This window comes from Mobula hypostoma, chromosome 4 (genome assembly GCF_963921235.1).
Source record: "Mobula hypostoma chromosome 4, sMobHyp1.1, whole genome shotgun sequence".
NCBI lineage: Eukaryota > Metazoa > Chordata > Chondrichthyes > Myliobatiformes > Myliobatidae > Mobula > Mobula hypostoma.
Window position 1 is genome coordinate 170,381,148 of NC_086100.1, and position 17,192 is coordinate 170,398,339.

At 44.5% G+C, this 17,192-nt stretch overlaps 1 protein-coding gene across 1 annotated transcript in view; it reads right to left on the reverse strand.

The window, feature by feature from the left end:
* Positions 1-4,750: 4,750 nt before the first annotated feature.
* The window catches only part of ark2ca (arkadia (RNF111) C-terminal like ring finger ubiquitin ligase 2Ca), a 39,057-nt gene continuing 26,615 nt past the window's right edge, over positions 4,751-17,192 (reverse strand). Inside the window, 4 exon segments of the mRNA XM_063047332.1 lie at positions 4,751-4,868; positions 7,141-7,247; positions 11,860-11,955; positions 15,603-15,707. Coding sequence (XP_062903402.1) covers positions 4,751-4,868; positions 7,141-7,247; positions 11,860-11,955; positions 15,603-15,707 — 426 coding nt within the window.

Below are 17,192 nucleotides of genomic sequence, written 5' to 3' on the forward strand. Positions count from 1 at the left end.
AAGCCTTGACTGTGAGGCACAGCCTCCAAACCGTGAGGAACACCATCATATTTAAGTACTGCAAATGTTCAAATAACCATAGCAAAAACAGTAGCTCCTCGTGCTTCCGGTTGTAAAGAACGGTTGGGCCAAATATAATTACACCCCACTGCTTTCTCCAGTGAAATGCTGTTCACTGCTAGCATTTCCTTCCGAACTCCTAGTTCAGTTTTTTCAATATTGGATACCACTGCAGCTGCAAAGATGAATCGCAACGTTCTCATTCCTGCCTGCCCTGTGAGGGGGTCACAATATACCCCACTTTAAGGTGCACTTTCTTTTAAAAACAATTGCTTTCAAACATCCGGCGTTTCAGATGACTGAATCTGATTATTGTGATTTATATTGGCTCAATGGTCAAGTAATTCTACTGAGAAACCTGGAAAGGTTAAATTTGCTCTTTTTGATCAAATTTTGAACTGTCATTACAACTTTGAAATCAGCTGGATCTCAGATGATTAATTATGATTGACAGTTTTTGGAGAAAACCAGTGACTCATCAAGTGAACCAGCAAAGATCTCATTTGATTAAACTGTAGCCTAATATCTTTCTTCAGACTTGCGACGGAAGAGTCCAGCGCTGCTGGAACCTGTAGCACCACACAAAACCCTGTATGAGGAACTGCTGGCTATTTTGAAAACAGTTAACCTTTCATTCAGGAAGAACGTAATCCCGACAATACAAAAACCAGGTCTTATTAAATTCCTGAACTTCGAATGTTAAATAGGCAGTGTATTTACTGAGCTCTGTCATGTGCTTCGAAAGGGGATCCACCACACTGCAAGACACAAAGAGACATACAGCACCAAAAAAAAAACAGGACCTTCACGGACGAACATGTCTTTGCTAATAATGTCTACTTCAGCTAAACCCATTTCCCTGTGCTTGGCCCATATCCCTCTAAACCTTTCCTACCCATGTGTAATTATACTCACCTCTATCACTTCCTCTGGCAGCTTGTTCTACCCTAATGGCCACTTTATTAGGTACTCCTGTACACCTGCTCATTAATGCAAATATCTAATCAGCCAATCATGTGTCAGCAATTCAATGCATAAAAGCATGCAGACATGGTCAAGAGGTTCTGTTGTTGTTCAGACCAAATATCAGAATGTGATCCAAGTGACTTTGACTGTGGAAAGATCGTTGGTAGCAGATGAGGTGGCTTGAGTTATTCAGGAACCACTGATGCCCTAGGATTTTCACACGTAACAGTCTTGTGTTTGCAGAGAACAATGAAAAAAAAAACAAAAATATCCAGTGAGTAGATGTTCTGTGGGCGAAAAAGCCTTGTTTATGAAAGAGGTCAGAGGACAATGGCCGGACTGATTAAAGCTGACAGAAAGGCAACAATAACTCAAACAACCTCATATTACACAGTGGTGTACACAAGAGCATCTCTGAACGCACAACACGTTGAACCTACAGTAGCAGATCACATTGAGTTCCATTCCTGTGGCTACTTTATTAGGTACAGTCCTAATACTGTATACCCAACACCCTCAGAGTGAAAACGTTTCTCAGATCCCTTTAAAATTTTTCCCCTCTCACTTTAAACCTGTACCCTCTAGTTTTACCCTGGGACAAAAACCACGACTATCCACTTTATCAATATCCTTCATGACTCCATAAACCTCTATCAGGTCAGCTGTCAGCTCCCAGGGAAAACAGTTCCTGCCTATCTAGTCTGTCATAATAACTCAAGCCCTCCAGTCCCAGTAACGTCCTGTGAATGCTTTCCACACCCTTTTCAGCTTAATGACATAGAACAGCATCCAGAACGGCACACAGCATCCCAAGTGCAACCTCATCAGTGCCTTGTGCAGTATAACACGACACCCCAATCTTCTTACTCAGTGACCCATCCAACGGAGGCCAGCATGTCACATGTCTTCTACACCATTTTGTCTACCTGTGTCACCACTTTCATGAACTACCTTCTTGTACTTGTAGGTCCCTCCCTGTACCTTTTCTCAGTTAGTGTATAGCTCACAGTGGAAAAGACCATTTAAATGACCATTTTGCAGAATACTTCCGTCTGTCTGCCTTGCCTTGTTCACCCTTAGTGATGTCTCCTTCCCTTCTTGTCTTTGATAAAGTACTGAAAGTTGTTCAACCTAAGATGCTCCCTTGTTACTCTTCCTACTGATGCAGTCTGACTTGCTGAGTATTTCCAGTGTTTCCAGTGTTTACTGCAGAAATCCCCTACTCAGTCAGACGGAAATGCCATCAGCTTCCCATTCCAGTCACTTAATTTCCTTATCCTTTCTCATTCGGACATCTCTGACCTTGGCTTCTTAAACCACTGCAAACTTCTACTTACAATGGAATGGATCAGCTGTGATTAACAGCATCCTCACCACCCTCCCTCAGAAAGCACTCTCTGTTTTACAACCTCAGCACCTCCACCCAATCACACGCATTCTCTTTGCTCTCTCCTTCCTGCAACCTCATTGGTCAGATTCACTAACTCTTGATGCCAGACCTGCTGACGTCTCAGCAATCCCCTTTTATTTCACATTTTGAGTACAAGAAGGTAGTTATATAAGATCACGAGGGCCATAAACAGGGCGAGGGGCCGGGTCCTTTTCTCAGGGAGAATCAGGAGCAAGATTTAAGAGAGAGATCAGGGCAGCTTCTTCAGGAAAAGTGTGGGCGTATTTGGAATGAACTGCCAGAAGTAGTTGTTGAGGCGAGCACGTTAGCAACGATTAAGAGACATCTATGCAAGTACGTGGATAAAAGAGGTTTGAGGGCTGTTTGCCGGATGGGATGAGCACAATGATCAATGATCGAGCACAGCCGACTTGGACTGAAGGGCCAATTTCAATGCCGTCTGACTCTGGCTCTAAATTGCTGCTTCTAAGTCAATAACAACGTGCCTTCGTATAGCACCCTCAACATCTCAAGGCCTTCACCCAAGCAAAATTCAAAACTGAATTCAAATTATGAACTCTTTTAGAAACCATAGAAACCATAGAAACTACAGCACAGAAACAGGCCTTTTGGCCCTTCTTGGCTGTGCCAAACCATTTTCTGCCTAGTCCCACTGACCTGCACACGGACCATATCCCTCTATACACCTCCCATCCATGTATCTGTCCAATTTATTCTTAAATGTTACAAAAGAACCCGCATTTACCACCTCGTCTGGCAGCTCATTCCATACTCCCACCACTCTCTGTGTGAAGAAGCCCCCCCTAATGTTCCCTTTAAACTTTTCCCCCCTCACCCTTAACCCATGTCCTCTGGTTTTTTTCTCCCCTTGCCTCAGTGGAAAAAGCCTGCTTGCATTCACTCTATCTATACCCATCATAATTTTATATACCTCTATCACATCTCCCCTCATTCTTCTACACTCCAGGGAATAAAGTCCTAACCTATTCAACCTTTCTCTGTAACTGAGTTTCTCAAGTCCCGGCAACATCCTTGTAAACCTTCTCTGCACTCCTTCAACCTTATTTATATCCTTCCTGTAACTTGGTGACCAAAACTGAACACAATACTCCCGATTCGGCCTCACCAATGCCTTATACAACCTCATCATAACATTCCAGCTCTTATACTCAATACTTCGATTAATAAAGGCCAATATACCAAAAGCTCTCTTTACGACCCTATCTACCTGTGACGCCACTTTTAGGGAATTTTGTATCTGTATTCCCAGATCCCTCTGTTCTACTGCACTCCTCAGTGCCTTACCATTTACCCTGAATGTTCTACCTTGGTTTGTCCTTCCAACGTGCAATACCTCACACTTGTCTGTATTAAACTCCATCTGCCATTTTTCAGCCCATTTTTCCAGCTGGTCCAAGTCCCTCTGCAGGCTCTGAAAATCTTCCTCATTGTCTACTACACCTCCAAACAAAACTATATTGATTATCAGGACCTCAACAGAGACCTATTCAATCTCCTGATAGAATAATCTACCAAGATCTTTGCACCCTTTCCTCACCAAGGATTAAATAAATCCTAAATCAGGAGTTATTCTTTGTACCAGACACCTGTCCAGTTTCTGCCCTTGGCTGAGCTTGAAGATCTCCAGCCAATGCAACATCCAACTAGATCTTCTCCTGTTTATTCCAGTAACACAACCCATCTGCACGCAAGCTTTTTAACAGGCGTAGGCTAACACAGAATTAACTACTTTTGATCACACAGTCCATTATTCTGTGGAGCGAAAAGCATTTCTTCCAATATTTAGGTGAAGTATGTTTAAATTTGTCCTCACTGTCAGCTGCATTACCATTCGTGACAATAGATATTTGAACTTTCACTAGGACGGAAAGGGGATTCACAGCCATCGGGCTGAAGCAGCTGATAGGAGACTGGACAATTCTAGTAGATGAGCAGGAGATTGATTAATCTACAAGAAACTCTTTATAACATTGAAAATTATTGAGCAATTCAATCTACAAACACTTCTGTCCAATAATAATTATAATAAAGGTTCTAATACGAAAGATAAATTCCACTGTCCTCTGGGAGTACCAGCTCCTAAGATTCAGTGGTCTATATTTCTATTCTCTATTGCAAAGTGACTAAAAACCCCATTAATATGGGTTGCTGCAGCTTGATTTAGGTTACATCATTTCCAAAATACATCATTTAAAAGGCAAAGCTTGGTAACAAGGCTGAGCTCCACCCGACATATTTCGGGAAGAACATGATTTCCTTTCTTGTGGAATTGCGTCCCATTTGCTCGTCCAATCAGCTGTCTGGAAAGAGCTGTGCTTGGATATCCACTCGGCACATTGGACACTTCTTGCTGGTGGTCAGCCATTGGTCTACGCAGACTTGGTGGAACAGGTGCATGCAAGGGAGGCGCCTGAACAAAGACACAAAACGATCAATAGCACTGCGCCGCCCGTCGCTTGCACCTCATATGCCAAAACATTATAAACCCACGAGATTCTGTCCATGCTGGAGACCCAGAGCAACACACACAGCGTGCTGGAGGAACTCAGCAGGTCAGGCAGCATCTGCGGAGGGGAATAAACAGTCGACATTTTGGGCCAAGACCCTTTGATTATTAGGATGATGGAAATCCTGATGAAGGATCTCAGTCCGGAATGTCGACTGTTTATTCCCCTCCATAGAGGCTGCCTGACCTGTTGAGTTCTTCCAGCATTTTGTGTGTTACCAATTTTATTCTGTGAACTTTATGCTCCAATTGTCACTTCTACCTGCTGAACGGAGCAACTTATTTGGGGGTACTTAGGCTAAATTCCATGTCTTCATTTCCAGTCCATAGTTATCAGTATTCCCAGATTATTTACTGTGGTCCAGCTGATGGTTCAGCCTTTGCCCCCTACTCCAGAACCAAAATCAGACCGACTTCAACCATTGATCTACATTAGGCTGATAAGTCCTACTTGTGTGCAAATTCAAGGCTGATTCATGAGCCATCGACAATCCCTCCACTGAGGTGTAGAAAGGAGGAGCAGTTAAGGTTTGGTGCAGGGACCTGGTGTGTTATGCTTTTGGATGGGCCTTCCAATGAAGATCCTTGCCCTATCACGTAACACTCACTCCAACAATCTAGACCGAATGTGAGACACTGGTCAACATGGACTTCTTCACCTTTCTCCAGAGACCCCCACCATAAAAGCAGGTATCAATAACAAACCATACAGTAGAATTCCTGGCAGCCTCCAATGTGCCAGCACACCCTCCTGATGCAGTGTTCAACACCCCAGCATAAGGCTCATTAGACTGAGCAGCAGTGATTCCTGACCTCCTGTATATGGGACAAGTTATTGATGGTACTTCAAACCATCAGAGAAATGATGAGTGGTATTGTGGTGCAGCTGGCTGGTCAACCTCTGTCTCCATTCCTGAACCAAGATCACACCCACTTCAGCCACTGAGCTACAGTAGGCAGATTAATTTTGCTCACGTGCAACTCATCCTCTGCAAAATCCTCTGGATTCACTGGGTAGGTAGATGACCGAATGTCACCCATCAGGGCCAATGGAGCTCTGTTCGGGTTTAACCAGTTCCTGCAGCTAGTCTGCACCTTCTACATCTCCAATACCGGAATCCAACTTTACTCCAAGCTGTGTCAGAGAAACATAGCAAACCTACAGCACAATACAGGCCCTTCGGCCCACAAAGCTGTGCTGAACATGTCCTTACCTTAGAAATTACCTAGGGTTACCCACAGCCCTCTATTTTTCTGAGCTCCAGGTACCTGTCCAGGAGACTCTTAAAAGACCCTATCGTATCCGCCTCCACCACTGCCGCCAGCAGCCCATTCCACACACTCACCACTCTCTGTGTAAAAAACTTACCCCTGACTTCTCCTCTGTACCTGCTTCCAAGCACCTTAAAACTGTGCCCTCTTGTGCTAGCCATTTCAGCCCTGGGAAAAAGCCTCTGAGAAGTGTCAGGGAAGGAACTTCCAGGAGGACAGAGAAAATATTACAAGAACATTCTCAGAATCTTCTCGAAGAAGTGTAACATCCTCACCAGCTTGTAAAAATTCACGCCTGGGTCTGCGAGTCTGCTGGGGGAGCTGGGACTCATTTGTCTGCGAATCCACAAGTCCACCGGAGGGTGGAAGCCGAGGAAGATGGCCTGTCCTGGAGTTAGAGGACTGTGTCTGTTGGAGGGAGGGAGGGACGGAGGGACGAATGGGGCTTGTTTCACTGTTGTTGTTTGGTATTTTCTGTTTCGTTGTGTTCTGCGTTGTTCTGCTGAGTATTGCGAGAATGCTATGTCAGCGCTGGAATGTGTGGGCACACTTGCCGGTTGCAACCTTGGGTGCATTAAATGTTAATACAAATGAGACATTGCACTGTATTTCGATGCAGATGTGATAAATCAATCTAAATCTAAAATCTATACTGATGCAGAAATATCTATGGAGGCAACAAGGGCTTCACGTTCTTCAATGGAATCATATGGAGGCCATGCATCGACAGCAGGAGTATGCAAGAATCTAATCAATACACCCACATACTGCCCAGTTCCACCTGTCCCATCAATGGACTTCATATTTGTTACCTCAGAACTGTGATGGAACCAAGACCCGCTGGATCCCATGGGGCAGAAGAAGATTACAGTCAGCCCAGTGGAGCACTTTCTTTCTAACATACCTAACATCTTCTCCCTCCTCCAACATACAGAGGCAAATCGTGCATTTCTCATCGAAGTCCATTTCCTCTTCTTCCTTTTTACCTTCTTTGATATCCTGTTGTATTCTCTACAAATAATAAGTAAATGTATTAATGTCAGACACCATAAGACATGGGAGCAGAATTAGGCCATTCAGCCCATCAAGTCTGCCCCACCATTCCATCATGGCTGATCTATTCTCCCTCTCAACCCCATTCTTCTCCCTGTAACCTTTGACACCCTTAGCAATCAAGAACCTATCACCCTCTGCTTTAAATATACCCAAAGACTTGGCCTCCACAGCCATGAACTCCATAGATTTAACCCACTTTGGCTAAAAAAAAAATTCTCATTTGTTCTAAAGGGATATCCCTTATATTCTGAGGTTGTGTCCTCTGTTCCTAGTCTCCCCCACTATAGGAAACATCCTGTCCATGTCCACGTACACTGTCCAGGCCTTTCAATATTCAATAGGTTTCAATCAGATTCCCACCCCCTCCCTGTACTTCTAAACTTGACTGAGTACATGTTCAGAGCCATCAAAAACTCATGTGTTAACCCTTTCATTCCTGGAATCATTCTCCTCTGAACCCTTTCCAAATGTCAGCACATCTTTTCATATATAAAGGGCCCAAAGCTGCTCGCAATACCCCAAGTGTGGTCTAACCAATTCCTTATAAAGCCTCAGTAATGGTGCAAATAGAACCTCTCCGAAACTTGAGCTGATGCGGGCCGCACAACTCAGAGACAAAATATTGACCCAACCAATGAGTGACACTGACTGCTTGTGAATGTCAGGAAGCATCTGCAAAGGGAAAAGCAAAGCTAATCCTCAGATAGAGCTGGAAAAAGTAGATAAAACAGATCTTAACATCGTGGAGAGAGCAAGAGGGAAAGTCCGTGACAAAGTGGAAGGCAGGAAAGTTGAAAAATCAACCAGTGATGATAGAACCAATTGAAAGAATGTGATAAAGGTGTTATTGGGTAATCTGATAGAGATATAGTGAAGAGAAGAGGAATAAAATCTGAAAGTGCCAGTACAAAATGAAGCGAATGTTCAGAATGTGAAATGCAAAATTATTTGAAATTGTTCATTTTATTGATGAATCTGCAAGGCTTTAAAGCATCTCGGCTGAAGGTGAGCTACTGCTCCTAATCAACCTTTTGCAGATATATTGTTGAGAGTATCCTAGCTGGTTGTATCACGATCTGGTACAGCAATTCCAGTTTGCAGGAATATAAAAAGCTGCAGAGAGTAGTGAACACCATTCAACACATCACAGGCACATTCCTCCCCAGCATCATACGGATCTACATTATGCGTTCTTCAAGAAGGCAAAATCTATCAAAGATCCTCACCATCTGGGACATGCCATCGTCTCAGCTATCAGAGGGCAAGAACACAGATGCCTGAAGGTTCAAGAATAGCTACTTCCTTTCAACCATTCAGCAACACTAATCAATAACTCGTAGCAACACTATGACCACTTAGAACTGCAATAGAAATACAAAACAGACTGAAAATCTGAAGCAATACCAAGTGCCAGACGAACTCAGACAGAAGGGCAGCATCTACAGATGGAAATGGACAATTAACGTTTCGGGCCAAGACTCTCTTCAGGCCTGGAAAGAAAAAATGGAGATGGCTGGTATAAAAAGTGGGGGAAGGGGCAGAGCAAGAGATGGAGGGTGACAGGCGGATGGTGGCAAAAGCAGAGTGATGGGCAGTTATTGGAGGGGGAGAATAGGAAAGATGTAAGAGTATGGGAGATGGGTAGAAGGGACAAGAAGATGGAATCTGATAGAAGAGAACAGTGGTTCATGCACTGGAGGGAAGGGGGAAAGGAGAGAAACCAGGAGGGCAGATCCAGCAAGTGAAGCAGGGGAAGAGAAAAGGCGAAGGGGCTACTGGGATTAGAAACATAGAAACATAGAAAATAGGTGCAGGAGTAGGCCATTCGGCCCTTCGAGCCTGCACTGCCATTTATTATGATCATGGCTGATCATCCAACTCAGAATCCTGTACCAGCCTTCCCTCCATACCCCCTGACCCCCGTAGCCACAAGGGCCATATCTAACTCCCTCTTAAATATAGCCAATGAACTGGCCTCAACTGTTTCCTGTGGCAGAGAATTCCACAGATTCACCATTCTCTGTGTGAAGAAGTTTTTCCTAATCTCAGTCCTAAAAGGCTTCCCCTCTATCCTCAAACTGTGACCCCTCGCTCTGGACTTCCCCAACATCGGGAACAATCTTCCTGCATCTAGCCTGTCCAATCCCTTTAGGATCTTATACGTTTCAATCAGATCCCCCCTCAGTCTTCTAAATTCCAACGAGTACAAGCCCAATTCATCCAGTCTTTCTTCATATGAAAGTCCCGCCATCCCAGGAATCAATCTGGTGAACCTTCTTTGTACTCCCTCTATGGCAAAGATGTCTTTCCTCAGATTAGGGGACCAAAACTGCACACAATACTCCAGGTGTGGTCTCACCAAGGCCTTGTACAACTGCAGTAGTACCTCCCTGCTCCTGTACTCGAATCCTCTCGCTATAAATGCCAGCATACCATTCGCCTTTTTCACCGCCTGCTGTACCTGCATGCCCACTTTCAATGACTGGTGTATAATGACACCCAGGTCTCGTTGCACCTCCCCTTTTCCTAATCGGCCACCATTCAGATAATAATCTGTTTTCCTATTTTTGCCACCAAAGTGGATAACTTCACATTTATCCACATTAAATTGCATCTGCCATGAATTTGCCCACTCACCCAACCTATCCAAGTCACCCTGCATCCTCTCAGCATCCTCCTCACTGCTAACACTGCCACCCAGCTTCGTGTCATCCACAAACTTGGAGATGCTGCATTTAATTCCCTCATCCAAGTCATTAATATATATTGTAAACAACTGGGGTCCCAGCACTGAGCCTTGCGGTACCCCACTAGTCACCGCCTGCCATTCTGAAAAGGTCCCGTTTATTCCCACTCTTTGCTTCCTGTCTGCTAACCAATTCTCCACCCACACCAATACCTTACCCCCAATACCGTGTGCTTTAAGTTTGCACACTAATCTCCTGTGTGGGACCTTGTCAAAAGCCTTTTGAAAATCCAAATATACCACATCCACTGGTTCTCCCCTATCCACTCTACTAGTTACATCCTCAAAAAATTCTATGAGATTCGTCAGACATGATTTTCCTTTCACAAATCCATGCTGACTTTGTCCGATCACTTCACCGCTTTCCAAATGTGCTGTTATCACATCCTTGATAACTGACTCCAGCAGTTTCCCCACCACCGACGTTAGGCTAACCGGTCTATAATTCCCCGGTTTCTCTCTCCCTCCTTTTTTAAAAAGTGGGGTTACATTAGCCACCCTCCAATCTTCAGGAACTAGTCCAGAATCTAACGAGTTTTGAAAAATTATCACTAATGCATCCACTATTTCTTGGGCTACTTCTTTAAGCACTCTCGGATGCAGACCATCTGGCCCTGGGGATTTAACTGCCTTCAATCCCTTCAATTTACCTAACACCACTTCCCTACTAACATGTATTTCGCTCAGTTCCTCCATCTCACTGGACCCTCTGTCCCCTACTATTTCTGGAAGATTATTTATGTCCTCCTTAGTGAAGACAGAACCAAAGTAACTATTCAATTGGTCTGCCATGTCCTTGCTCCCCATAATCAACTCACCTGTTTCTGTCTGCAGGGGAATGTAAAGAGGAACAGAGAGAAGTGTTTTCCGAAAGTTGGAGAAATCAATGTTCAAGCTGTCAGATTGGAGACTACTGAGGTGGAATATGAGGTGTGTTCTCTAATTTACATCTCACCTCAACCTGGCAGTAGAGGAGGCCATGGACAGGGATGGTTCCCTCTTCACCTCCTCCCCTCCTCCCCTTCCTTCCATGATCAACTGAGCTCTCCTTTCAGATTTCAAATTCTTCAGCCCTTTGTCACTTACAGCTAACACCTGCCCACTCCCCACTCTCTCCCTCCCTGACCCATCACCCAGCCTCACCTGGCTCCACCAATCCTACTTCTGCTCACCCTTTCCCCCTCCCTCCAACTTTTTATACTGGCTACCTTCCCTCTTTCTTTCCAGTCCTTTTGAAGGGTCTCAACCTGAAATGTCAACTGTTTCTATCCCTCCGTAGATGCTGCTGACCCTCTGAGTTCCTCCAGGATTTCATTTCCTTTTTGTTCTAATTGTCTTATTCCTTGAATAATTTCGTTTAATTTATATTCAATTTATGTTTTTCTCTTGTTAATGTAGTGTCTCCAATACTTTGTGCCTGCGATGCTGTCATCAGCAAATGTTTCATTGCACCTGTGCATACAGGGACTTCTGAATACCATGTACTCGACTTCAATTGTTTCCAGCATTTTCTGTTTTGTCCACACCTTAGGAGTCTTAAAGTTAAAATAAAGCATTGTAGTAGAGAACTTTCAAAAAAAAAGTTTTAACAAAAAGGTCTTGTTGGATTACTAGAGGTGCACTGAGCATTTATCATACATTTTAAAAGGTGCACAAAGCACGTCAGAAATTAGCCTGACATCTCAAACCCTTTTCATATTATGCAATCCCATTCTCCTGACATCTCATTCCTTTCAAACTCAGCCAGTTGTCCCAAGCAACCCACCCACCTTCACCATCTTCTGTGATTGGCAGCGTTGCGAGCAGTCACCCGATTCTCACCTTCCTGTATTTGTGTGGCAAGGTGCATCTCTCAATCGTATTCTGCATGCTCGCCCGGCTCGCAGTCCCGAGCCTGTCCTCGAGCTGCAACAGCTCCTGAAAGGCGCAAGCAATAGTGAACAAGGCGACGTGAGCAAATCGGCTGGAGAAACTCAGTGTGTCGAGCAGCGTCTGTGAGGGGAAGGAATTGCCACTATTTCGTGCTAAGCCCCATAAGAGTGGATAGGGAAAAAAGCCAGTTTAATGAGGAGAGAGGGACTGGTGAGACAGGGCGATTGGTGGACTGCGGAGGGGCAAAGAACGACTTTGCTTATCAATGCAGCATGCCATTAAATGGAGGATTTACACTATGTGACCTGTCACTGGGGGTTCCGCATCATACCAATCTGCCATCAGGTAGGTCTGGAGACAGATAGGGCACAGACAACATGCCCTTCCCCTTCTCTGCAATAGGGTGTAGCTAGTAGAACCTACGACTGCTAGCAACTGAGACCTGCATTCAAACCTGTATGTAAATGTTGACTTTGTGGAGTGCGACTACACAAGTTTCCTTTGCATGTTCTAGTATCCCCCCCACAACCCAGAGGTGTGGAAGCTGGTAGGTTGCGAAGCAGACTCAACGGGCCAAGTGGCCCTCATTCTGCTCCTGTATCTTAATTGGCCCTGTAAATCGCCCCTACTGTGTCAAATCCGAGGGACAGTTGATGAGAACGTGGGGAGAACTAAAAGAATAGAATTAATGTAGATTCAGATTAATTTGTTTATCACATGTACAGCAAAACATGAAATGTGTAGTTTGTGTTAACATCCAATACAATCTAACCAATGTGATGGGGCCGCCATACATACCGGCATAAACGTAGCATACCCCAACGCTCGGCAGAACGACACAGAACACAACAAGCAACAACAACAGAAAAACAAGCCCCATCACTCACTCACACACACACGCAATGTCTACACAGGTAGTGATGGTTGAGGATGAGGTGGGTTGAAGCCCTCATTTCTCGCTGTTTGTCTTTATGAGACTATGACAAGTGAAAATTCTGCCAGGTGTTCCTCCGTAGCCCCCAGGAGTCTGCACCAGTCTCAGCTCAGATGTTCAGCTTGTTATTCATTTTATTTTCCAGTTAAAAGTTTCTTTTTTCTTTCACCCTTAGAATGTTCTGGAACATGTAACTTAAAGTGAGACATTAGAACATTAGAAAAGTTTTGACAAGAACAGGCTGTTCGGCCCAACAAAGCTTGCCAAATTCCTATTCACATAGTGTGCTGAAATATCTATCGAGTTTAGATTTGAAAGTCTCTAAGGTACTACTCTCAGCTACACAACTGGGCATTTTTTTTCCATGTGTTCTCAACTCGCTGTGTAAAGAAATGCTTCCAAATGTTAGTCTGAAATCTCCCTTTAACCAGTCTCCACCTATGGCCCCGTGTCCTCATTGATGGATTCATTTTGAAGTATCAGCTTGCATCCATCTTACTTATACCCTTAATAATTTTAAACATTTCTATCATATCTCCTCTCATTCTACATCTACTTAGGCTAAAAAGATTTAATTCTTTCAATCTTTCTTCATAGTTCATACCCTGCAGACCTGGAATGAGTCTCGTCACCCTTCTCTGGACTCTCTCCAGTGCCTTCACATCCCTCACACAATATGGAGACCAAAACTTGTACACCGTACTCAAGGTGTGGCCTCACAAGCACATTATACAGCTCAGGGAGAAAGTCTCTAGGCTTTAACTCCACTGGAGACATACCCATTTAAGGAATGTGATGCTGAGGCTTTATAAGGCACTGCTGAGGCCTCACCTTGAGTATTGTGAACAGTTTTGGGCTCCTTATCTATGAAAAGATGTGCTGGCATCGGAGAGGGTTCAGAGGAGGTTCACAGGGATGATTCCAGGAATGAAAGGGTTATCATACAAGGAACGTTTGATGGCTCTGGGTCGGTACTCATCGCAATTTAGAAGGATGAGGGGAGATCTCATTGAAACCTTTCAAATGCTGAAAGGTCTAGACAGGGTAGATGTGGAGAAGATGTTTCCCATGGTGGGGGAGTCTAGGACAAGAGGGCACAGCCTCAGGATAAAGGGGCATCCTTTCAAAACAGGGAAGTGGAGAAATTTCTTTATCCAGAGGGTGGTGAACTTGTGGAATTTATTACCACAGGCAGCTGTGGAGGCCAGGTCAGTGGGTGTATTTAAGGCACAGCTTGATAGATTCTTGATTGGACACGGCCATCAAAGGTTACAGGGAGAAGGCTGGACAGTGGGGCTGAGGAAGGGAAAAAAGGATCAGCCATGATTGAATGGTGGAGCAGACTCAATGGGCCAAATGGCCCAATTCTGCTCCTATGTTTTATGGTCTTATGGTCTTAAATCAACTGAGGAGAGCATTTACAAGGTTTCGGAGGCTTGAATAATTGGCCAGACTGGGACCTTATTGCTTGAGTGTAGAAGACAGAAAGGTGCCCTTATAGAGGTGTACCAGACCATGAGGGGCATAGGTGAATATACTCAGTCTTTTTTCCCCCCAGGGAAAGGGAATCAAAAACTGGAGGGCATAAGTTTAAGGTGAGAGGGGAGCGATTTAAAAGAGACCTGAGGGATAACTTCTTCATGGAGGGGCTGGCGTGCATACGGAATGAGCTGCCAAGGGAAGTTGTTAAGGCAGGTAGAATAACATTTATTAGAATAAGAATCAGGTTTAATATCACTGGCGCGTGTCATGAAATTTGTTTTTTCTGCAGCAACAGTACATTGCAATACATTATAGGAAAGTAAAGGTACGTCGCACCCAGAGTTTCTCCGGTTAGCGGACGATTTCCCTCCACTCCTCTCTGACGCAGTGGGGAATCGCGTACAAGGCAAATTACAGCAGTGGTTTGCCATTGCCTTCTGCCGGGTGAGTTTCCAAAGAGATCACCAGCTCGTAACCCAGCACGGATGGAAAGCGTGCAGGGGAGCCAGCCGGATTCGAACTCGGGACCTTTCGGCCCGAAGTCCAACGCTGATGCCACTACGCCACCAGCCAGGTCAATACATTATAATAATAATGAAAAGCTATAAATTACAATAAATATATATAAAAAATTAAGTATATAGGCAAACAAAAAAAATATAGTGAGGTGGTGTTCATGTCCATTCAGAAATCTGATGGCAGAGGGGAAAAACCTGTTTCTAAAACGTTGAGTGTGTTTCTTCAGGATCCTGAACCACCTCCTCGATAGTAACAATGAGAAGGGGGTATATCCTGGGTGATGGGGGTCGTTAATGATGGGTGCTGCCTCCTCGATGCTGGGGAGGCTAGTGCCTGTGGTGAAGCTGGCATTTAAAAGACATTTGGACAGGTATGTGCATGGATAGGAGAGGTTTAGAGGGATATGGGCCAATGGGACTAGATTAGATGGTAGACATGTCAAGTTGGGCTGGAAGTCCTATTCCTTGCCGTGTGACTCCTTGACGTGGCCTACTTCCATTACTACTAACATTTGCCGCCCGTCAGGGTGAAGCACCAGCTGCTGTTATCAAACATTTGCCACACGTCAGGGTGAAGCAGCCTTTTCTCAACATTGCTTGGTGACTCATTGTGCATGCTAGCACACTGAGCAGAGAAGTTTGAAGTTGGCCTTTACACCCACGTCAACCATTCGCTATCTCAAGACCGCCAATCATGCAGGCTGTTCAAGCGCTATAAATAGGCCTCATGTTCAGGATTTATGATACAAGTAACACACCTCATAACTTTCTCTGACAGCTGGAATCTGTTGTCCTGCATTCAATCCTTGGAGCGTAAGCAGGTGAAGATGTGGATAAGAATAATTCCTCACCTCGGGAATAATCTGGAAAACATTTTTTTATTACAATAAGTCAAAGCAGTGAACCTGTGGAAGCTTTCTACCACAGCACAGGGAGAGGCTACATATTACAGTGGAGCTCAAACCCGCTCACAAACACTTACACATGCATACTAGCGCAAACACTTCCTCACATCCACCATGTTCACATACTCACTTTCGCCTCGCCTCACTAAGTGCTTGAGGAGTACAGGAAATGCAAGAGAACACTCCAGTGGGATATCAGTGGGTCTAAAAGAAGGCACGAGATTGCTCTGGCAGGCAAGGTGAAGGAGAATCCCAAAGGATTCTACAGATACATTAAGAGCAAAAGGATAGCAAGGGACAAAATTGGTCCTCTGGAAGAGCAGAGTGGTCATCTATGCGTGGAACCAAAAGAAACGTAAGAGATCTTGTATGGATTTTTTTTCATCTGAACTTACTGAGGAGATAGACACAGAATCTACAGGACTGAAGCAAAATATTATTGAGATCATGGACCATATCTGGATTACAGAAGAGGAGGTGTTTTCTGTCTTGATGCAGATTAGTATGGATAACTCTCCAGGGCTTTCGAAGATTGACTGGAGATTTGACAGAGGTGTACAAAATTATGAGAGGTGTAGATAGGGTAAATGCAAGCAGATGTTTTCCACTAAGGTTTGGGGAGACGAGAGCTAGAGGTCAGGGGTTAAGAGTGAAAGGTGAAATGTTTAAGGGGAACGTGAGGGGAAACTAATTCACACAGAGGGTGGTGAGAGTGTGGAACGAGCTGCCAATGAAAGTGGTGGATGCGGGTTCGATTGCAAGCTTGGATAGGCACATGGATGGAGTGGTATGGTCCAGGTTCGGCTCCATGGCATTAGGCAGAATAACCGTTTAGCAGGGACTAGATGGGCTGAAGGGCCTGCTCCTGTGCTGTAGTGTTCTATGACTCTTGTAGGTGGAATTGAATTAAATTGGCTTTATTATTTACATCCTTCACATACATGAGGAGAAAAATCTTAATGTTACATCTCCGTCTAAATGCGTAATGCACAATTTATAGTAATTAATAATAAATAGTACGTACAACAGGATAGTCAATACAGTATAACAGAAATACAGTTGCGTCAGCATGAATTAAGCAGTCTGATTGCCTGGTGGAAGAAGCTGTCCTGGAACATGTTGGTCCTGGCTTCTATGCTGCGGTATCGTTTCCTGCATGGTAGCAGCTGGAACAGTTTATGGTTGGAGTGACTCGGGTCCCCAATGATCTTACGGGCCCTTTTCTCACACCAGTCTTTGTAAATGGCCTGAATAGTGGGAAGTTCACAACTACAGGTGTGCTGGGCTGTCCGCACCACTCTCTGCAGAGTCCTGCGATTGAGAGAAGTACAGTTCCCGTAACAGGCAGTGATGCAGCCAGTCAGGATGCTCTCAATTGTGCCCCTATAGAAAGGACTTGTGGACCCATACGAAACTTCTTCAATCTCCTGAGGTGAAAGAGGC